General features: G+C 47.0%; 1 protein-coding gene across 3 annotated transcripts in view; it reads left to right on the top strand.

Annotated features, from left to right (window-relative positions):
- Trabd2b (TraB domain containing 2B) overlaps nucleotides 1-22993 on the top strand; it is a 208417-nt gene that overhangs the window by 145463 nt on the left and 39961 nt on the right. The window contains exon 1 of one of the 3 annotated variants that reach the window (XM_006503276.4): nucleotides 12285-12374. The exons of the other annotated variants lie outside the window; for them this stretch is intronic. Coding sequence (XP_006503339.1) covers nucleotides 12372-12374 — 3 coding nt within the window. The 5' untranslated portion in view covers nucleotides 12285-12371. Of the gene's footprint in view, nucleotides 1-12284; nucleotides 12375-22993 lie in introns of those variants that run through there. 3 annotated transcript variants of the gene reach the window in all.

Here is a 22993-nt window from a genome sequence, read left to right on the forward strand (position 1 = left end):
TGTTTTCTTTTTCATTGACACATAGTAGTTTACATATTTAGGAGATAACAGGCCTCCCATTTAATACATTGTGATATATTGTGACATTTTAATACATTGTTGCTATGTGTATCAGGTCAAGGTAACTGATCTATTGTCACATACCTCAGACATTTTTTAACATTTTTTTTGTCCATTCATTTGTTTATTTAGGAAGGTGTGTGTGCGATGGTACATACGTAGAGATCAGAGGACAACTCAGGGGGGTTAGTTCTCTCCTTCTACCACGTAGGTCCTAGGGAGGGAACTCAGGCTGTTAGGTTTGGTACCAAACACCTTTACTGTCTGAGCCATCTCGCTGGACAACTCAGGCATTTATCATGTGTGTGTGTGTGTGTGTGTGTGTGTGTGTGTGTGTGTGTGTGTGTGTGTGTGGAACATTCAAAATCTTCTCTATTAGTTATTTGGAGTATTCACTTAATCATCAACCATAGTTATCCTGTCTGTGGTGGTGTAGACGTGAGAAGTTCTTCTTCCCTCCAACTGCCCACTGACCACACTCCAGACCTCCCTCCCCATACTACTCAGGCTCTGGTTGCCACAGTTCTACTCTTCTGCTAGATCAACCCTTCAGATTACACATAAAAGTGAGAACATGTGAGTTTGTCTTTCTGTGCCTGGTTTATTTCTTCAACAAAATGCCTAACAGTTCTATCCATGTTATTACAAATGACAAAATTTCACTCTTTTTATGTCCAAATATTCATCGTGTATAAAGAACCCATTTGCTTATCTGTAGACACTCAGGTTGAGTTCCTATCTTGACTACTGTGAATAGCAATGTCAGTGAACATGTGCAGATGTCTCTTCAACATAATGGTTTCATTTCCTTTGGACATATACCCAGTAGTGGGATGGCCGGATCATGTGTTTCCCATTTGCTGAGCAACTTTTGAACTGTTTTCCATAATATCTGTGCTAATTTACATTCCCACCAACAGTATATTTCTCCCTTTGCATCCACACCAGCATGTGTGTTTTTTTTTGTTTGTTTTGTTTTCCTTTTTGCTAGCCATTCCAACTGGAGTGATAGTTCATTATGATTTTGATATATTTGCCTGATCACTAGTAATGTTAAATATTTCTGAATGGTTTTCTCATACAAATGGATCAATGAAGTTAATTTATCTCTTGATAACAATGTCAGGTCCATAAGTAACCCTGACCCCCTTTGTCCTGTTTATCTAGCCACTGGTCTAGTATTGAATGTCATTACAGGTAATGTATATGTTCTTTGTTTACCAATGAAATATTGAGGAGATGCACTGTGCCAGACCTACTTTGGGACTAAGATGCATCTTGAGAGGTTAGTGAGGGTGTGTAGCATTTAGTTTTTGCTACCCTGCTTTAAGCTGCTGGCAGACCAAGCTACCAGCCTCACCTAGATTCCTCTGGATCCATAGATTAAAAACCAACACACACACACACACACACTCCAATTAATCATAAAATGCCTTTGCTAACTCAATGACTGGGCACTCCTAAACTTCTCCTGACACCTCAGACATTGGGCACCCCAATTGAAAACTCCCATGGCTGATTGGCTTTATCTTCTGCCACTACTTCTTCCTTCTTCCCCAGTTCTTCTACTCCTCTCTGAGTCCTTCTACTCAACTCCAAGTGCATTGCCCCATCCTCAGTCATTGGTTGCTGGTATCTTTATTGATGGATCAAGAACCAATTAGGGAGCATGGTCTTAGATTCAGAACTACCCTCTACAAAGGTGAGATGCTGCTATGAAGCCATTCTGGGACACTCTATGAGGCTCCAGGAAAAAAAATACAGAGCACAGGGAGAGTCCTGGCCAGACAAGATGGGCATTCTGGGGTTACATTCAGATGTGATATCCAAAGATGGGCAGAAGGAACGGACATGGGAAAGGTTTGAGGTGAAATATAGAAGCAGGTTCAAGGTCTAGAATCTAGAGAGGACTTGGTATTTTGACAGATCTACTGGGAATCCTAGCATACTTGTGACATAACCATGAGGTAGCCAGTGACAAGAGGCAAAGCTATCTTCCCTGATGTTCAAAGCTAAAGTTGACTTTTCCCTAAGAATAGTAGAATGTAGCACAGGACTTGTGGTTGTTAGTATTTTATGGAGTGTCTTTGTGTTGTGCCATGAATTTATTTGTGTAGTGCTCATTGAATGTGTTATGGATACCTGCGTTCCAGACCAGATACTGAAACTTTTGCAGAGAGAAGCAGGAGATAGAGATGAGGAAGGGAGAGCAGAGGAAGGGTGAAAAGTTGGAATAGTGATGGACTGAAGATATAAGAGCTATATTTAGGAGTTCATTACAGTGGTAACTGAGAGGGTGGAGGCCTCTAGACCAGGGCATCTAATTCTGCAGGTGAGTCTAGATTATGAGACTTCTAAAGTATGTGTCACACATCCCCCCTTAAAACCTTCTTAAAACTTTTCATTCTCAGAGTTAGCAATTGCAGAGCATTTAGAAGGCAGGAAGTCCTTAGGAGCTGCACCCTCTAAGGGGATTGTGAGATACTTTGCTTCATCTTCCTCCTCACTCTCTCTTTTACTCTGTAGTCATGACATGAGCACTTTGCTATACCATGCTTGTCCCACATTGTCCTCCAACACCTCCACCAGAGACCTAAAAGCAGCAGTTGTCCTCAGTCACAGTCAGGGTTCTTCGAAGCTATGAATCAAAATAGCTCTTTTTTTCCCTCAGTATTCTGTTATAGTAATGGAGAATTGACAAACACAAACCCCATTGACTGTGAGCTCTAACATTTCAGCTCATTCAACTGACCTTTGAAATGGCTGTTGTGCCCAATGGCTACAACCTTTTTTCTTTTTAATCATCCATGTTAATAATGGGGAGGAGACATGTCTCATTGTAGCCAAAATATAGGTCTCTGCTCCTTTCTGGCTCCCAGCTCCTGTTCTCAGAACATTCAGACTGACAGTGGGAGTGGTTTTCTGAATAACCATGTTTAGGTTGCCCTCTGTTGCCTCAGGACTGGGAAACCTCAACCACACCACCAGGAGGACAGGAGTTACCTCAGAATTCAGGGGAGGGAAAGGCTTCAAGTTTCTGCATCCTTCAGCAGCTCCTTTGTCTCTACCCCAAGTCATGTCCCTGCGATATAAAGCACCCTCCACCACCCCAACCACTCCCAGTGCAGAGTGTAGAGACCAAGGGACTTGCCATGTGCCCTAGAGAGATAGTGAGTTGGGCACTGGAGCCATGTGGTCCAGCTGCAAACAGAGCAGGTGAGGATGCCATCGGGTCGTTGGAAAGATCAAGTCCATCCTTGGGGCTGCCTGCGCATCCCCGCCCCCAACTCCCCTCTCCTTTTACATTTATGGAACCCCCAACCAGCTTCTGAAGAATTTTTTGAAGAATTTTTATTTTATCATTAAAATTTTGAATATGTTTGGTTCTTTTTAATTAATTAATTTATTTATACCCCAAATGCTGTCCCTTCTTGCTCCACTCCCTCACTTCTAGAGAATTTGTTGCTAACACTGGGAAGCCTGCTGAGATGGGTGAGGTCAAAGAGGACAAAGCTTGTTGAGTAGCCTGAGTGGGAGCTCCTGGAACACCCTCCTCGACACCCTGTACAGGCAGCCTCCTCGGCCACTCTTGCAGGAAGCTCACACCCATTGATAGAGGAGGCCTGGAGGGTCCATGCTTTACCTGGCTTTGCCCAGTCTCCCAACATGTGAGGATCACTGAGGAAACACAGCACTCAGGGCCTTGCCCAAGTACTTTCTAGAGGCTCCTAAAGGGTCTCTTCTCCAGGAATAGCTCCCTAGTCTCATCCTTCACCCAGACAGTTAGCTGATGAAGGCTGAACCTGTACCCTGCCCGACTCCCAGTCGGAGGACCTCATACGGTTTGAACCCCAGGGAACCTCTTTTCCTTAAGAAATGTGAAAGACAACTACATGCAGGGACCCCAGCAGTTTCCTCCCAATTAGTACACACTGAAGAAAGCACAGATTAGTGGTAACATAGTGTCTTTCTGCAAAGAGCTGTATCCAGGAGACCTGTTTTCCAGCCCTTGCAAGGCTCAGAGTCCCAACACAGAGATCCACAAATTCAACCAAGCAAATCCATGAAAAACAGATGTCCAGCCTAGGTGGGTGCCCACCTGGGGGTACTGTGATAGGAAAAACTTCAGCTTTGTAAAACAAACAAACAGAGGCCTTGGGGAACTCGGCAGTAGTAAATGGCTTTGTGTATGGCGGGCACATGCACATGTGTGTGCATGTGTGTGCATGGGTATGAATGCCAGTAGTTTCAAGTGTGATTCTTCAGGAAATATCTACCTTCTTCTTTGAGGAAACATGCTTAGGAGATTAGGCTGGCCGGCCAGTGAGCCCCAAGATCTGTCTCTGCTTCTCGCCACTGCGATTTCAAGTGTCTGCCACTGAGCCTGCCTTGTAAATTGATTTTTCAGAACCCCAGGGTGTGTGAGAAGTGAACATAAAGATGAGGAAGTAGTCAGGGCGGCGGGAGGATGCAGGGCTTCAGAGCAAGACAGTGCGGCCTGCATGCTGCTATCAGCCAGTCATTCTAATGGCAACAGGTTATGGCTTTCTGACTCCAAACTTCAATGTCTGTGTATAAGCTGGTTACTTCACGTTTGACGCAGATTTGGCAGTGCCTTAGAGAACACCAGCAGGTCAGTCTTGGTTTCTGCTCATGTTTTATGCAACGAAAGCGTCCAGTTCCCTCTCCTCCCACAGCCCCTGCTCGCTCAGCAGCTTTGGAAAAGCCATTCCCAGAGTAAAACTGGGCTGGTCACTCAAGTGTCTTCACAGGGCATATGATAAGGACAGAGTCTGTGCTGGCTAGGCTGGTCTCCTCTAGTAGGCAGCCACTCCTAATTACAGGTGCTGAGGGCCATGTCTGGTCCAGGAAGGTTGTGAGCTGGGCTCCCTGGGCCTTTTACAGACTGTTTATGATGTGCGTGCGGCTGTGATAACTGCCCGTGATTAGCCACTCTGCAGGCCACTCAAGGCCAGAAACAATGGAACAAACAGAAGGAGAGGAACTATTAAAAGCTGGGGAGCCTCAAATGTCACCCTCAGTAATTCATCCTGCACCTGTGCCCGGCTTCATTTCTGGGCTCTCTCCCACATAGTCCTTCTCTGCCTTGTCTTCTACTGCCAGTGGGTTTGAGATTGGACTAGACACGGCGTTGCCTTAAGAGTCAGGTAGACATAGGGTCAAGTGTCACTGCCACTACTTCTCAGGTGATCTTTGTGCCTGGTCAACCTTCTGCTGCACTGTGCTGGGCTCAGCTTCCTCTTTGAAAAGTGGGCATGGGCATAGCAACCCCATCCACCCACCCATTGGTGGCAGTAAGATCTCTAGGTGGGAACTCATGTGTTATAGTGTGATGGCCAGTGGTGGTGGGGTTGCAGGAGTTCAGAATCTAGTCTGTATAACCTTGGGTGGAGTTGGAATCTTCATCAGTCTTTCCCTACAACTCAGTCTTTGCAGAAGCGGGAAAAATTAGTTTATAGGTGTCAGTTGCTTAAAGAGGTGGGCCTTCCCTGACATTGCCTCTCTAAGTGAAGGGGGAGCAAAGGGGAGAGTGTATGGCCGTGGGTTTCTTGGGAAACGTCTCCAAATGACAGCAAGGATTGGGGGAGGGGTGCTTCCTTTTCCTTAATTCCTTGACCCTGCTCCCAGTCTGTGGGCCTTTGTTAAGTGTCCGAGTATGCTGAGTGACTCACTGTGGGTCACGATTCACAACACCCCTGTAAAATTGGTACACAATGCCAGGAGATATTCTATGCTCGGGAAGAATAAAGGAGTTGCCAGCCTGCCTCCCAGGACCAGAACACACCCATTCTCTGTAGTTCCCTGAAAGGTATTCACATTGACAGTCATCTGAGACGCTCCTAACTGAAAGAGGTTGTCAATGTACTGTCCCTGTACTGTGGTCAGGCCCAGGTAGAACCCTGATACCTGGAGTCCCTCAACTGTCACCCTCTGCACAGCTTCCCAGTAGAAGATTTCTGAGATGGGCATCATGATTCTTCACTGTTCGGCTGTGACTCTGCCTTGTAGAAAGACAAAGAATGAGCCTACTGCTCCAGCTCTTGGCAGCCTGTGTGCTGGTCCCTTATGCCCATCTCTGCTTATCTGAACATCAGGATGAAGCCTTGCCCCTTCCCAATCCAATCTCAGTTTGCAAAGAGACTTTACCTCCCTCCTCCCAGACCATTATCTCTACCAGCTCCATATATCCCAGCAAAAACATGTCCTTGGTCTTTTGAACCAACTCAACCTACCAAGAAGGCCTTCCCCAGCTGAAAGCACCAGCAAATTTCCCATCAGCCAGAGAATGCAAGCAGGGGCTGGTGCTCTGGGGCAAGGAGGCCAGGAGAGGTGAGAAGGCCTGCCTCAGCAGAGGCAGAGCATGGCTGGCAAAGCTCCAAGGCTTCCCCATACCCCAAAGCCTGCAGCTCCAGTCAGTGACCGGGGCATGACCCTGCTGGGGCAGAGAGGCCCTCGTTCACACTTAGGAGTGAAGTCAAGGCGGCTTTGCAGTGCATTGCCCCAAGAATGTGCTGACTGTGCAACAGCTTGGCTGGCTTTCCACCTCCCAGCTAGGGACCATCCCTTTGCCTTCTGAGTCTGCACCAGAGCTCCAGACCACAACCTATGTCATCTCAGGGGACTCATGAACATGACAAAGCCTGTCACACTAGTGGCTCTGCTCTGGCTTCCCACAGGTCTGACCAGCATTGTGTCCCTGCAGCTCTTCCATCTAGGTGCGGAAGAAATCCAGCCCTGGGATGAGAGGTCTTCAGAAGGAGCATCGGCAAGACTAGAATCTAAGGGTGTGGTGGAGGTGGCACTCTCCTTGCAGGGCATGCTGCCTAGGGCCACAGCCCTTCCAGCAAGACTGCCTGGATGGGAATAGTGCTCCATCATGGGCCAAATCAGTCATACTGTCACGGGCAGTAGATATTGGAGTCTGGAGGACACTAACTCAGATTTCCAGGTTCTAGTGTTCTGCACTGACAGACGAATAATTGTAGAAGCAGAGACTACGAGAGAAAACTGCTTTCCAGGACAGAAGTAGGCCACATATGGAGAAGAATCAAAGGCTCAATAGCCCCCGCCCCACTGTGAGAATTCTGATCCTTTTACTCACTGCCCACCTGCCTTCTGCAGGTACCCTATCTAAGGTACCCTACCCTTTACATGCAGCCCTTGGCTGGGGGTTCCTGTCTTTCCTCTGCTGTTGCTTTCTATTATATGCAAATCTCTCAGCCCTTGAGCCTATCTCTCCTGACACACTTTTGTTAGTCCTCATAGTCAGTCACTGTCCCTCCCCCATCCCTGTTGTGTCACACCCATCCCCCAACTACTGATGGGAGGGAAGGGAAAGGAGCCTCGGAAACCCTTTCTGACCATTTAATTTCTTCATATTTCCTCATCTTCAAGGAGAGGTCGTGGTAATGCCTGTTAAAAGGAATAAAAGCGTAACATACATGTGATCTCTAACTGTCACAACCTGCAAGAAAGACATCCATTTTACTGAGGGGAAAAATACTTTCACAGACACCTAGCATCCACATTAAAGGCCCCTGACTGAGCCAGTGAACAGCAAAGTCAGACCGAACTCCATGGTTAATTCTCTAGCTCAGGGCTTTCCAAGGTTTGCCCACTCATAATACCTTTACACAGAAATGTTTACACCACCCATGGTATATGGGTATATAAAATGGATACAAAACCCAGATATTTACCGATAAAAGGTCATGAAAGGTTTATGTATTTTATTTTATGTATGAGTGATTTGCCTGCATGTATGTATGTGCACCACATGTGTGTCTGATGTTCTTGAAGGACAGAAGAAGGTGCCAATTGCCCTGGTACTAAAGTTATATGGATGGTTTCGAGCCATCATGTGGATGCGGGGAACTGACCCTGGGTCCCCTGCGCGAGCAGCAAGTGTTCTTAACCAGTGAGCCTTCTCTTCAGCTCCAGGAGTTTACTTTTAAGCTAGGCTTTGGTATAGATGTAAGTTTATTATTTATTAGAGATGAGCGTGCATCTGCACAATGAGCTGGATGTACTTGCTCATCTTTAATAAAGGATTACGTCTTGCCTGTGTACTTGACTCTGTTGTTTACAGAGCATCTCCAACATTTTTCAGGGCTTAATGGATGCTTTGGTCTCATAACTATCTATTCAAGAATGCATAATACAAAATGGCAAGAGGGCCATTTCATAACCTATTCGAAAATCTGTCTTAAGTCCAAGCCAAAATTCATTTAAAGATTTGTTTTAAATGAAACTCAAGTCAGCAATATAAATAATTTTAAAATTCATACATTCTAACACAACAAAATCCAAAGATATGCTAATGTGATACTTACATGCTAAGGAATTATGGCAGGAGAAAAATGCAAAGGTTTTGTTTCTAGAATTAACCCATTGTGTCTTCACAAGAAGAGAAAGCTCTGTGTCTGTGTGTGTGTGTGTGTGTGTGTGTGCGTGCGCGCGCTCGCGAGTGCATGTGGATACAGCTAGGATTGTATAAGATAGTGAGAGTATTCACGCCTGGACGTGTCCCAGTACGGGGCTATGGAAGGCCTCAGGGAAAACTTCGGTGTCTGCATATGACTGAGTACTTGTACATGGTGAGAGCAGTGAGTGTTTACAGGAGGGTGCGCATGCCATGAGCAGGGCCTGGGTGGGCAGTGAGGTTAATTACATTTTCTGGTTGGCTGAGAGGTAGTCAGCGATGCTGTCTCCTTCCAATGAATGTTTGCCTCCTCGGATGTCTACATCCGTCGTTTTGGAAGAGGGGTGGTGACAACTTGAAGCATGTGGAAGAGGTGATGAGGGGTGGGGTGGCCGAGAGAAGGACTGACTCACAGGAGTATTTGTGGCCACAGGTCTCTCCAGCCTTTCCAGAATTACAGGGTGCAGATGAATTCTGGAGAGCAACAGGCCAGACTGAGACAGACAGGCAGGCTCCTGTTTCATATAAGGAGCGATGATGTGATGGACTCCTGTTGGGACACAGAGATATGGCCCAGCCATCTGAGTGCCTGCCTAGAAAATACACTGCCAGGCTAACTTGAGCTCTGGGGCCACTGATGCCTGTTTCCCGAGCTTGATCCCAGCTACTGAGACAGGCAGGTTCCGCAGGCTCACCATGCCCCAAATAGCTCAGGGCTTTCTTAGATGGGAGTGAGCATTTGGAAGAAGTAAACACATTTACCTTAACTGTGTAAGTGAATGTTAACCCATGACCCTTGATTGCTAGGTGTGAGTCCATAGAACATAGAGCTTTCTGCAGAACAGCCATGGGGGTAAGTGGCCATGCCTGTCTAACCACTGCCTGCCTATTCACTGCCTGTCTAGCTACCTGCTTAGCACCATCATGTGAAAAGGATACATTGAAGTTGCTAGGGCATTGCTAGTAGAGCCAGGGGGAACATTCAGCGCGGAGCTGAGTCTGTGCAGCCGGAAAGAAGCTTTCTAAAGGAAAACAGTAAGGCAAACACCAGCCTTCATGCCCAGAGTGGGCTGAAGGCAGAGGTGCCCAAAGACCCAGGAGAAAAGATAGAAAATGCCAAGGTGGAATCCAGAAGTTATCTGTGTGACCTTGACAAGTTGTTCAATCTCTCCGGACTTTAGTGCTGTTGTCTTGAAAACAAATGTTAATTGTTTCACAAGAATTGGCAAGCAGGGGTATGTACAGTGGAGATGGACTTGAAACCAGAAAGATAGGTCTGATCTACATTATAGAAGAAGGAGGCTAGCCTGGCTAGCAGGGAGTGGGAAAGGGCAGCCCAGAAGCAACAGCCTAGCCTGCCCAACACTCGGGCCGTGCTGAGAGCTTCCCACTTCTCCTTTCCATTTCTTTTCTCCTTCAGATACTCTGGGGGCCTTGTAGTCAGCTGGGGAGCAAATTGATCCATAGCCCCATAGACTTATCTCAGGAAATGTCTGAGTAGACTTCCTTGTGCTCTGTGAACTTGGTTACTTTTTCCCTCTCTGAGCTTTGTAAAATGAGCAGTTGGCCTGGTTGGTGTCCAAGACCATCTTGCTCTTCCCCAAGTACTAACACTCTGAAAGAATAGAGCCTGGCCACAGGGATACAGATTTGCATGAAAAGGACCAAGAATGGCGATGAAATGAAATGCCCAGAGTATCATTCATTCATTCATGAGACACTGAGCATGTTTTCAGTGCCGGGGCTGGAGATGTGTTTATGAATAGAAATCACTGGGCTTCCCCCAATATGGGAGGTCTTTCTGTTTGGAAGGTGGCACAATAATATGGGAGACAAGTCACTAATAAATATGCTCAAAGATGTAAGAGAAAGGATGGCATAGAAACTTGTTGTGATAGGAGTACCTAGGGAGGGCTCCATACAGGGAAGGAAGGCCAGTGGGACAGTGGGAAAGATTTCTCTTCTATGGCTCCAAAGAGAAGCTGCCAAGCCCAGATATCGCCCATGCAGATTTATTCTGTGATCCGTGGTCTTTACTGCAGAGACCAGTGCTGTGCCCAAGCCCACCTCGGAATCCTATGTGCCACCAGACACCAGGGCTGGAAAGAATGAAGCAGGTGTCCCTGAGCACTGATTAACTTTCAAGTTACTGTGCTATGCTGGGTGCAGTTGAAGTTTTAGCAAGTCTCCTGGGATTCCCAGGCAGCTTTAGCTTCAGCCTGAAAGAACTATTAAGATCCAATCAAAATAAATAAAGTCAGATCCAGGAAAGCGACGTGTTTGTGACTGCAGACCAAACACTCGGGATATTCATGCAGAAACCCAGCACCCTGCTACTTGCAGAGATTTCTTACTGGACTGGCATGGACCCATACTCTCCAGTACCTCCTCTCAAAGGCCCAGAGCAATGGTACCCAGCCAGGGCCCAGCTCTTGACTTAGCAGGGACCTTGTGGTGAGTAAAGAGAATAGGTAGTCCCATAGATGGATCGTAGGAGGTGTCTGAACATGTGTTCCCATGATGCATGGCCAGGCTGGCAGCAAGGGGAATCCTGACCATAGGCAACAGGAATGAAAAAGGCAGGCCTTAGAGCACATGGTCTAACAGAATCAAAAACTAAATCAGGAGCCTGGTGTGGTGTACACACCTGTGATCCCATGAGTGGGGTGGCTGAGGCAGAAAGATCATGGATTTGAGACCACATAGTGTGACCGTGTCAAAAATCAGAAAGAAAAGGAGAACAAAAAGAAGAGAAGGATGAAGAAAGGAGGACAAGGGAGAAGACTCTAAAATCAGCAGTTCTCAAGCTTCCTAATGCTGTAACCCTTTAATATAGTTCCTCATTGCTACTTAGTAACTGTAATGTTGCTACTGTTATAAATGGTAAGTATCTGATATACAAGGTATCTGATATGTGAGCCCTGGGCGTGGGAGGAGACCATTTACCTCATAAATAGTCATGACCCACAGGTTGAAAACCACTGCTCTAAATCCTAAGAGAGTCAAAGACAGTGAATGTGAATGCTAGCCTGCATTGACCCCAATGAGTCAAGCTAAGATGTGAATCCCTACACTTAGGACTAGATACGACTAGATAACCATGCATAGTTCTAGACATCCACTATGAAATGAAAGAAATGAAAGCCAGGACAAAGCTAAGGAGAGGCACAGCCCTCCCTGATCTTCCTCATCCCCACCCCCACCCCACCTCCCTTCCTAGCATTGCTGAATATTTGCTGCTTCAACTGGCATTCCTCTTTGATCCATGGAAGAGAATTGAAAGCCTATGGAGAGAAATCGCCAGCAATATCAGAGGCATCTGCCCATTCTTAAGGTTCGGAGCAGCCAACAGGGCAGCCACTGAGACCCCAGCAGCCTGCTGGATGCTAAGGGCACTGGCCCTGTTGGAGACTGGCCTGGAGCAGCTGCTTTCTCCACAGGCTCAGGATCCCTTCTTTGACTCTGCCTGGCTCCCTGCTTCCTTTTGCAAGCTCCCCAGAGTCCTAGATGGTCACTGGCCTCCTGTGCCTGCCCTGAAGTCCTGCAAGCCCTCCTTCCCTCTGCCTTGCCCCCCATGCAGCAGCTCAAAGGCCCCTTGTGCCTGCTGAGGCCACACGGCCTGCACACAGAGCTAGTCTCTTACCTCATAAACGGCTAATTTGTTACATATTTTCTGACGCTGTAAATGGGAGAACAAAGACCTCTTCTCTCTCATATTTTTGTTCAATTATGTTTGTGGGGGAACCTGATCCCCTTCAAAGTGGGGGCTGGGGCTGCTGGTCTGGAAGCCTCCTAGGCTAGCTGACATGATCCTGAGCCAACAGCCCACAAGGGTGACTGAGGCCTGCCGGGCCTGGGTGCCAAGAACATGGTGAGGAAAGCGGTATTAGGAAAGACTGGGAGAGAAGCTGCCAGGCTCAGAAGCAGCCCAGAAGAAGGTGGACTTCTTCAGGGCATGGGACCTCCTTGGAGGAAGAACCTCTTTCTCAGCCATCCACTGCTGTGCTGGCAGGGCCATAAAAGGCAGGCTTCTTGTCACTGAGCTGACAGTCATGTGGCAGGGGCCACAGGTGGGGAGGGGTGTGCCCTTGGGAAAGAAGTCCCACACTGAGAACCCTGACCCATTCCTGAGTCCCTCTGGTTCTGAGCCCCTCAACCACAGTGAGGCTCCACCTCTGGGTTCTCAGCACACACCCATTCCCTTCTACAGTACACTTACTGGTTTTGAGCCAGGGCTGAGGGCTGTGCCTAACACAGGTGGGTGCCCTCAGGGTGTCACAGCTGTGTCCTAAGTACCAGGGATGTAAGAATGAGTAAGGGGAATTTGGTTCTCTACTCTTGTCATAGTTGCAAAACAAGGTGGTAGGACCAGGTTAGCACATGATAAAAATCCTCAGATATTCTTCATTCATCTGCCATGTGCTGTATGACCTTAGGCAAGTCAGTTTCCTTCTGTGTTTCCTGTACCCCCACCCCGGTAAAAAAAAAAGGAGTAATGATGAAAACTATCTCATGATTGTTAGCACATGTATATACGAAAACTGGTATAGAAATTTGTGCCTGGTACAGAACAATTGTTGGTAGTTGATAACACTACAGCAAGACCTCATGTGTGGGTGAAGACTTTATCAGTGCTCAAAAGAAAGAGGAAAGGAAGTAAGAGGGCTTGAAAGGAGACCCCTGAGCTGATCTACAAAGCCAGGGAAGGAATCTCTTTTCAAGAGATGGTACTTAAATTGTAGCTGGAATGTTAAAAGTTTCTATGGCAAAACAGAGGCATGATGGGAAAGGTGTATGCAGACCATCATGTGCAAAGACCCTAAAGTGTGACGGAAGTAGCACACTGAGAAACAAAGCTGTAAACAAGTTAGTTAAAAATGCAGGCAGGGCTCAGGAGACTGGGGCAAGGGAAACCAAGGGACAGAAGCAGGGCCTTAAGGATCATGGAGAGATGGCATGGAAGCAGTTTGTCATTGTTTCTAGAGCAGCGGTGTGCTCCCATTTGTGGTGTTCACGGTTCACAGCATCCACCGATGGCCCATCAGCTAGGGGTGCTCAGAGTACCAGATGCAGCCTGAGGTTGTGATGTACAGTGTTGCCATGGAGAAACAATAGAAACGAGTGCACAGATGAGCCTGAGGACACACACACAGAGGCAGGTCACAGGTTCCGGCCAGCTCTTCCAAGACCAGATGATGGAGAGAGGTAGAGAGGCCACTTGGTATTGGTTTGAGCAGGACTAAGTCAGCAGGACAAAGTCAATCAGTCTATGTCTTCAGGACTCCTGAACAAGGGAGCTCAGGTCATAAGCCATATGGTTGACCACGAATCTCTCTGTGGCTAGAATAGTGTGATTTCTATCTTGTCTCTTGATCTCTGCCTTTCCCTTGCACATATGCAAGGATGAGAAATAAGATCTCTGAATGATATCTAATCCCAGGGCAGACCAACACTTTGGCATGTGTCTGACCCTTCTGGTCACAAGAACCCAGAAAAGGGAATCACAGACTGGAGCTAGGGTCTAGGAGACTGCAGAAGGAAGGTATAGGTTGGGAATAGGCTGAGACCAACAAGTCCAGAGCCCCAGAGAAAGATTAAGGCAGGGTCATAAAAAGCCAGCATAGACCTGAGGCTAGAAGAAGATTCTGGCCAGGAGCTAAAAGGCTAGGGATAGGGGATAGACATCCTGCCCACCTGTGATGAAGCCTGAAAGCACTTGAGCCCTTAAAATCTGCCCTTTATGTGGGACGTTCCATCCTCCTCATTGCACATTTAGTCCACCCTCCTAGTGAGATCCCTGCAGCAAGGAGGCTGATGCGCTCTTATCTGATCCATTCAGAGCTTTGCTCATCCTGAGTGAGTTTATAGTTTCTGTGTTCTGGCCTCAAGTCTGAGGCTTGGGATTCCATCTGGCATTCTTCCATCTTATGGTCTATCTGTAGTAGAGGGTAGGAGGGGATAGGGGGCCACGGAGACTTGGTAAGAGCAAGCCAAGCAGACAGTTGCCCCACCCCTGAATTTATCTGCATCCTCTGGCTGGCTGTATGGCCTTAGCTTTGGGTATCTTCTTGTCTACTCTGGACCTCCGTGGCCTCTGCATTGTGAAGAGGCCAGCCGAGGGTCCTCTATCACCTATTTCTAGTGTCCAACACTCCCATCTGTTGCTAGGTGCTATGTTCTGTGCTTTCAAACAGACTAAAACCAGAGGTTGGAACTGCTTTGCTGTTTCCTGAGGTTCTGTGCAGCTTCTTTCTCCTTTGATGTTTTCTGGGAAGGCTGTATCCTCCATGACTGGCAGCACGAAGGGTCTCATGCAGCATCACAGAGCCTTCTGTCTTCCCTTCCACTGTGAGCTGCCCTTCTCCTGTCTGGCTGCTGCCCGGGGTGGGTTTTAAAGTAAAGGGGGTGGGAGATGAGAGCTCATCCACAGACTGTGGGATCAGTGCTGGGCCATGAGGGAGCCTCGAAGCCCCAGGAGAGAGCATGGTTCTTGCCTGCTTTCAATCTCCCTCCACATTTCCAAGGCCTGGGCAATGGCAGGAGTTCCTAGCCTTTCTCGGCCCCAGAGCTGAAACTGCCTGCTGCTCACCAGGGTGACCTCTAAGCTGTCTTGCAGGCACTCCAAAAGTGGGCTTCTAAATCCAAAACCTGGCTGATCCTTCTTGTTCCATCAATTCAGTTACCTTTACTTTCTACCAGAAAAGCCAGAGGTCTGGATCCTGCCCCTCCCCACCCCGACCCTCCAGCACCAGGTTCACCCTGTGTTCTCCTCCACCAGCCTTGAGGCTGCTCTCCAGCCCAGGGCAGCTATTGACATGGCTGTGGAGCTGTGGGGTCCACCCAGTCTCCTTTCCCGTCCTGTGTCAGCCCTAAGAGGAACCACAAAGCACCTCCCATGTTCATCAGCATCACCTGCAACTTCCTTCCTTTTCCCTGCCGTATGGCAAACACATGCTTTCATAGTGTGCTTGCTACCGTCGCTATCTTTGAGAGTCTCTGGTTTTGGTCTCTGTACCTTTGCAGGACTCTAATGGCATAACGTCCACTCCTTGACACTGGCCTTAACAAGTGTTGCTTGATCGCTCCAAGTCCTCCCCTTATGCCACCCCACACCTGGAAATGATTTGGTCTGTCAATCAAGCAACCAGCACAGCCTACCCAGGAACCCTGTCCACGTTTGCTTGCACTCTGGCCCCTCCTCTGTACTCCTGCAGCATAGCCTTTGGAGACCACCCCAGCTAATACGAAGCAAGTGTTCTGTGTGTGTCCCTGTCCTAAGGAAGGAATAAGTACTTGATAAGGTTATTAAAATGCTCACCTCAAACAGGCAGGATTAATGTTACTTACACACACACACACCTGACAGATAGGTAAGCTGAGGCCCAGAGAGCAGCAAGGCCTGTCCCCCACACAGAAAGATCCAGAGCAAGGTTTCCATGGTCTATAAGCACGGCCAGGTCTGAAGCCCATCAGAGCCCTTTCTTTGTATCAGAAGCACTTGGCAATGGTGGCTAAGCAGGCAAGCAGGGAGGCTGTTACCATTTCTGTCTGTTCTATGTGATCACAGCCAGGTCCTCCCACACTGAGCCCCCTAACAGGTGTCCACTCCAGTGCAGCCCTCCCCAGCTATTGCTCAAGGCCAAGGAGAGCAGAGGTCTCCCTCCACACAGCTGGTGAACCTGGGAGGCCATTCCCCCCTCCTCTGTAAATGGATAATTGCTGTGTGGTCAGACCAGAGGAATTAGAGGAGCCCTCTAGGAATTCCATACTGATTTTGCAAATGAATGTGGAGTCTTGCCTTTTGATGTCCAGGCAGCTGTGTCAGCAGGGCAGGTCTGAGGCTGAAGCAGATCCATGTAGCAGGCTTGGAGTCTGTGGATGCAGCTGCTTAAGAACAAGAATGGAGATGGTGGGGATGGTGGCTTCCCAACCCATCACCTCCCAGGGAAGCTGGGTTCTCCCTGTATCACTCACTCATGACTTGTCTCCATCCGTGGCCGCTCTGCAGGGAAGATGGGCAAGCCCTCTCCTGAGGCCCACCCTTCTGCTTCTATTCTGCCATATCTCAAAAGACTGCACGCCCATAGTTTCTAGCCTGGACACACACACTTCCCTCTCCACCCCATGCTCCTTCTCAGCTCGGCTGTGTCAGGAAGCCCCTATGGGCTCTGGTTCCCATCCCTCACTAGCTTGTCACAAGGCAGCCAACTGGCTCTCTTCAGCTCCATTCCTTGAACTTGCGCCCAGCTTTGTAATTGGGAGAGGCTTGTCTAGATGCTTTCCTGGGACTTTATAGAGCATCTTCTTTTCTTTTCCTCGTGTGCAGTGTACTGGGTTTAGAGGCTCAGAGGTCATGGCCTCTGGGAACAGGTGGACAACAGGATGAGCATCATGGAGAATGCAGTGGGTTCAGGGAGAAGAGCCACAGTGCTCCTCGGGGATCCAGCTCAGAGAACATGGGTGAGACTGTTGCCTCCTTTCTTGAGCCTTAGGCTCTCTGTATATGAAATGAGGCCAGTAATACCATTCACCCATCAAAAGGACACAGCATGCCAGGAACCATGGTCTGTTGATTCATGAAAGGGTTGCTATCATAGCCAAGGATATCAAGTCCTGGAATAGGACCCCAGAGCCAAGAGCTACCGCCACACCTCACTTCCTCTGCTAGTCTGGTCTGCAGCACCAGATCCTGGGTGCCAAGTTTCTCTTAACCTGCCTTGCTGAAAACAAAGGAGATGTCCTTCCCTCCACAAGACAGAGTCCCCACAGACTCCTTCCTAGAGTTCATTGCTTACCAGCCTCCCTGCCCAGCAAGCACCACTCTGCTCACATGGGTGATTCAGCTTGAAGGACAGGTGAAGAACCCCAGAGTTCTATGGTGGGCTATAGGGGGAACAGCTTGGGCCTCAGAGAACAGAAGGGAACCGAGCACAGTCATCCCCCACTGCAGGGCAGAGGAGAGTCTGCTGCTACCACAGGATCCACCCTGTAGAGTTCACAGAACAGAGACATTTGTGTGTGAAATTGAGTCCATGGTTCTCTGAGTGGGAGCTGAGAGTGGGAAGAACAACAGGTAAAGCTGCCTTGCCTTCACGCTGGCCTCCTCCTTCATGAATGCCTCCCCCACTGCACGCCCAACCCTTGCCAACAAGAGATCTCCCACCACCCTCTTCCCCATAGCCTTTCCTACCCGCCTGCTTCAGACTAACAAGATAACACCTGACCCCAACGCCATATCCTGACTTCAGTGGCAGATAATGGCACCTGGCTGGTGGGACAGCAAGGAGCTTATGATCCAGGCCTTGCTGGGGGCAATTGGGCTCCCCTTCCTGGGAGTCTGTGGCACATTCAGGTCCCCAAAGGGTTAGGGGCAGAGCTTATACCACTCCTTCTCATCTTTCCATACCTTTGAGTATTCTCATCCTTGAAGGAGCTCTAGTCACTGTCTCTCCTTTACAATATGTTTCCTGCTCCTCAACACCCACCCCCTCCTCTTCTGCCTCAGGCCTTTGCTCAAATACTCTTTCATATCTCCACAGGGCTCCTTCCTTAGCATTCACTTAGAAATCTCATGGAACCTAAGGAGAGATCAAGTATTTCTGAGAAAAATGTAATGTTAGTTGACGGGCTGCGAGTTTTGAAGACACTAGAGTTGGATAACTTCAAGCATACCAGGCAAGGCAAGGGCTGGAGCAATGGCTCAGTAGGTGAGGGGCTTACACTGCAAGCATGCGAACCAGTGTTCAAATCCCCAGCACCCATGTACATCTTGGGGAAGAATGGCCAGTCTGACTGTAATCTCAGCTTTGGGGAAGCAGAGATGGGGATTCCCGAGGCCAGCTGATTACTTAGACTAGACCAGTCTGCAAGTTCTGGGTTCAGCAAGAGGCCCTGCCTCAATAAAGAAGTGGGATGTGGTCATATTCCCCCACATATTTTCTCCCTGTCTAATCCAAAATGTCAACATCAAATACATTAAATCAAATATATATATATATATATATATATATATATATATATATATATATATATATACATATATATATATATACATACGTACCACACCAGATATACCACACACATACTACATACACACATCCGACACCAAACACACAAACACACAGACCACGTACACCCATAGTACACATATAGCACGCACATGCACACATAGCACACACCACACATCATGCACACCACACACACACACCATATACACATACTACTTACATACCACACACACACACATACCACACCACACACACAACATGTGCACACTATATACACACCTCACACACACAGGCACACACACTTGCACACACACACACACACACACACACACACACACATGTGTGTAGTCCCTTTCTTCCCCTCTCTTCCTTATTACTTCTCTCAGTGTGAGTGGTTCTCCTAATGTAATGAGGACTCCACTAGGTCAGGTGCCTTTGCTTGCTGAGTTTACTCTTGTGCCCCCTAGCCTGGGCCAGCAAGCTGCCCTGTGAGTGCTCCATAAATGAATGTGTAAATTGGTTCCTGTCACAGATGGGTAAACCAAGGCCTCAGGAAGAAAAATGATTCATTCTGGGCTTCCTAGTGACAGGTCAGATGGTGGCTAGATCTCTGGTCCCTGAACCCGCACTAAGTCAGGCCCTGCTCCAGGAAACCTTGTGTTTATTTGGATGCCTGCTCCTTCATAAGCTGGTATGTGTAGGCAGAATCGGTGCTGGGAGACTGGGAGACTGAAAGACTGGGAGACTTCAGAGCCAGTCCTGGAATAGAAAACTAAGACGTAGTCAGTAGAACGTTGGTGCTATCTGTGGGGCATGCAAAGTAAGCAATTTGCAGTGCCAGCACTGAGGGCTACAGCCTCTGAATTAGGGTCTCCTTCCCCCAATGGTTCAATGAAGTAGGCTGACCTCCACTCCTGAACTGCATGCTGACAGAGTAGTCAGACCTCAGGTCCAGGATGGCAGTGCTGCTTCATATGGGTCCTGGTGGGACACTGCTAGGGAGTCATGGGCTGAGTGGTGCCCTCAGATTGCCATGCAGTGACATGTTCATTTTAGAAGTGTTTGCTATGTATGTGACTGGCACTGTATTCTCTCTAGGATAGCCAAGGCCAAGCTGGACAGTGTACCCCTATAAGGGGTCCTAGACTGGCCTGAGGTTCTATCAGGCCAGCTCAGAGTAAAGATAGTGGGAGGTTAGATACCAGTGGTTGGAGCTAAGCTGCAAATGGTGACCTTTTCTCCCTTGTGTCAACCTTGATAATACCTGGTAACCAAGGTGATATCTCTCCCTCTCTCCTCTACCTCCCCCTTCTCTTTGCATGCATGTGTGAGTATGTCTGTCTCTCTGTCTGTCTCTGTCTCTTTCCAGTTAGTCAATCAGAATATTGGCCCCAGTGGCTAGCCCCAGCTATCAGTTAGTGTGTGTCCTTGTTCTAATGAATGAATGGAGGTGGCTTGGGAGGTGGCAGAGGGAACTCAGGATCTGCCTGTTGTACCTGGATCTGAATCCCAGGCCTAGTTCTCTAAGAGGAGCTCTTGAGTAGTGTGACCTCACCATCCCCCGGGGCTCAGTTTCTCTGTTTGTCACATGAGAATGCCAATCCTCATCTGGAAGGGTTATAATATAAGATGGCTTCCCAGTGTCTCTGCCATGGTCCATGTCATCTGGCAGGCTTGTCGGCTGCACACTACCACCACTCTCCTGTGTGTTAAGCTCTACCCATCTCCTTGATTGTCCTCTGCTTCCCATGTGTGCACACAAGGCCTTTGCACTTGCTGGTTCCTCATCTCTCCACTGCCCTGCATCTTTCTTGAGTTTTTTTTTTTCTGAAACACCTACTATTTTTGTTATTCAAGAAATGGATCAGTAGAAAGTATGTACACAAGCCCACACCTGCAGCTGATTCCAGCCATGTGCAGCTGAACAATGGGTATATGTTCATGAAATGAATTATTAGCTGATTCTGTCATTGTGTACATAACACAGTGTGTGTACAACCTAGAAGCCCAGCCTTCTACACACCTAGGCTATACAGTACAAACTATTTCCACTAGCTTCAAATCTGCACACCATGCTACTTATTATACAGAATAGGGTTGGCAATTGTAATTTATGCATCTAAATGAAGAAAGGGTATAATAAAAAGACACTAGGCCATAGATATCTGGCTCTACTGTAATTTTATTAGGGCTTGTTCATATGTGCAGTTCACTATTGACCAAAACATCATTATATAGTACATTTGTATTATATGTTATAGCAAGTGTGCATGCATGAATGCATGGAAGGGGTATAAAAACGAAGGGAGAAAGATGCACAGAGAGACAGATATTTATTTCAAGAATTAGCTCAATGGTATAAAAGATGGTAAATCCAAAACATCCATGGCTGGCAGCAGACTGGAAGTCAGGGAGAGTTGATGCAGCAGTTGTGTTGCTGGCAGAGAGCGAAAAGTCACTTTTCCTTAAAACTGTCAGGTGATTGAGACCCACCCACCCTATGGAGAATGACTCATTTTATTCAGAGCTTACCTAATTAAATATTAATCTTACCTAAAAATACCTTTATAGAAATCTCTGCAAAAGGAGGTAGCCTACTAAATAAAAGGTACTGGCAAAAATACTCACAGAATAATGAAGTTATATTTATACCTTTCACCTTGTATCAAACCAATTCAAACAAGATCAGAGACTTTAGTTTAAAACTCAAAACACTGAAATTTACAGGGAAAATATGGGGATGCCCTTCAAGATATTCAGGGAGGCAAGATCTTTTTAAACAGAACACCAACACCCAAGTGTCAATAGATTGAACTCCATGAAAAAAAAAAAGTTCCTCTACAACAAAGAAAACAATGGCAGAGTTAGACAATCACAGAGTGTGAGAAAATCTACCAACCACACTTCAGACAAGATGCAAACATCCAGAATTTACAAAGAATTGCAGAAATTAAAAACAGAAGGAATAAAACTGCTGGTTAAAAATGGCAAGTGGACTAAATAGACACTGGAAAGAAGGAAAGAAAGGAAGGAGGAAGGGAGGGAGGGAGGGAGGGAGGGAGGGAGGGAGAGAGAGAGAGAGAGAGAGAGAGAGAGAGAGAGAGAGAGAAATAGCATGCCTTTAATCCAAGCACTCAGGGGACAGAGGCAGGCAGATCTCTGTGAGTTTGAGGCCAGCCTGGTCTACAGAGTGAGTTCCAGGATAGCCAGGGCTATGCAGAGAAACCCTGTCTCAAAAAACAGTCAATCAAACAAACAAAAAGCATATTCAGTATCCCTAGCCACCAGGAAGATGCATCACAGCCACCTTGTGACACCACCTCACCCCAGTCACAATAGCTATCATCAACAAATCTATAACAAATGTTGGAGAGGAAATGGAGAGAAAGGAATCCATATTCATATTAGTGGGGATGCAAACTTATACAGACATTGTGGAAATCATTTTGGAGATTTCTCACAAACTTTGAAATTGAACTACTATGACCCAGGTATTTCCTTCCTGAGCACATACCCAGAGTCCATACCCTGCCATAGAGATATTGCTAACCACATATTTATTGCTACTCCATTCACTATAGAAAAGAATTTGAATCAAACTCATTGTCCAAACAGATGAATGGATATGAAATTTCAGTGTATTTATAAAATGAAATACTTCTCAGCTCTAAAGAAAGATGAAGTTTGGAAATTTGCAGGTAAATGGATGGGCTTAAAATGTATGATATTGAGTGAAATCACTCAATCACAGAAACGAACCACATGTTCTCTCTCATATGCAGAATATGGCTAATAATAAATGTATACACATAAGCACATGTAATGTGCATACAGGATAAGGTGAAGAAATGAGAACAAGAAAGGCTGAATATAAGGGAGGGAGGAAAAACTGAGTTATGAAAGAGGATGCAAAGCTAACTGCTTTCTCTAATTCTGTCAAAGGCTGTTGTTTACTTGGTTTGGGTGGTTAAAAAGTGCATAAAATATATCCAATACTGAAAGTGTAAAATTTAATGTGAAGCTCCACAGCTTCTGTTCTGAATACCAATTCTAGCTGTGTAGAGTTTCATTGAACTGTACAGACTTTGGGTCTAGTTCATTTTCATGTGTGATGTTTTATTTGCAAGGATTTTTTTTTAATAATGAAAGCTTATTTAAGGAGAGAAACATCTAGAGAAATATTTCACTAAATCTCTGGGACCTCAGCTGAGTCCATTTGACACATAATCACCATGTGTCTCCTCCGTGTCATGTTGGTACCTATGTGCATTTCTTTAAGCCATACGTTTGCTTCAAATAAGGACAGGGGCAAGATTGTAGCTCTGCTTAGCATGGATCAGCTGTCGGGTGCACAACCAAAACTGTAATAGGCTTTCCACAGGAGAGGATGCTAGGCAGTCATCCACTTATTCTTTCCCCTTGAAGTCTTGTAACTGCTATGATATAAAGTTAAGAACACTTAGACATCAAGGTAGAGGCAGTT

The sequence above is a fragment of the Mus musculus genome, chromosome 4, assembly GCF_000001635.26.
Source record: "Mus musculus strain C57BL/6J chromosome 4, GRCm38.p6 C57BL/6J".
Taxonomy (NCBI): domain Eukaryota; kingdom Metazoa; phylum Chordata; class Mammalia; order Rodentia; family Muridae; genus Mus; species Mus musculus.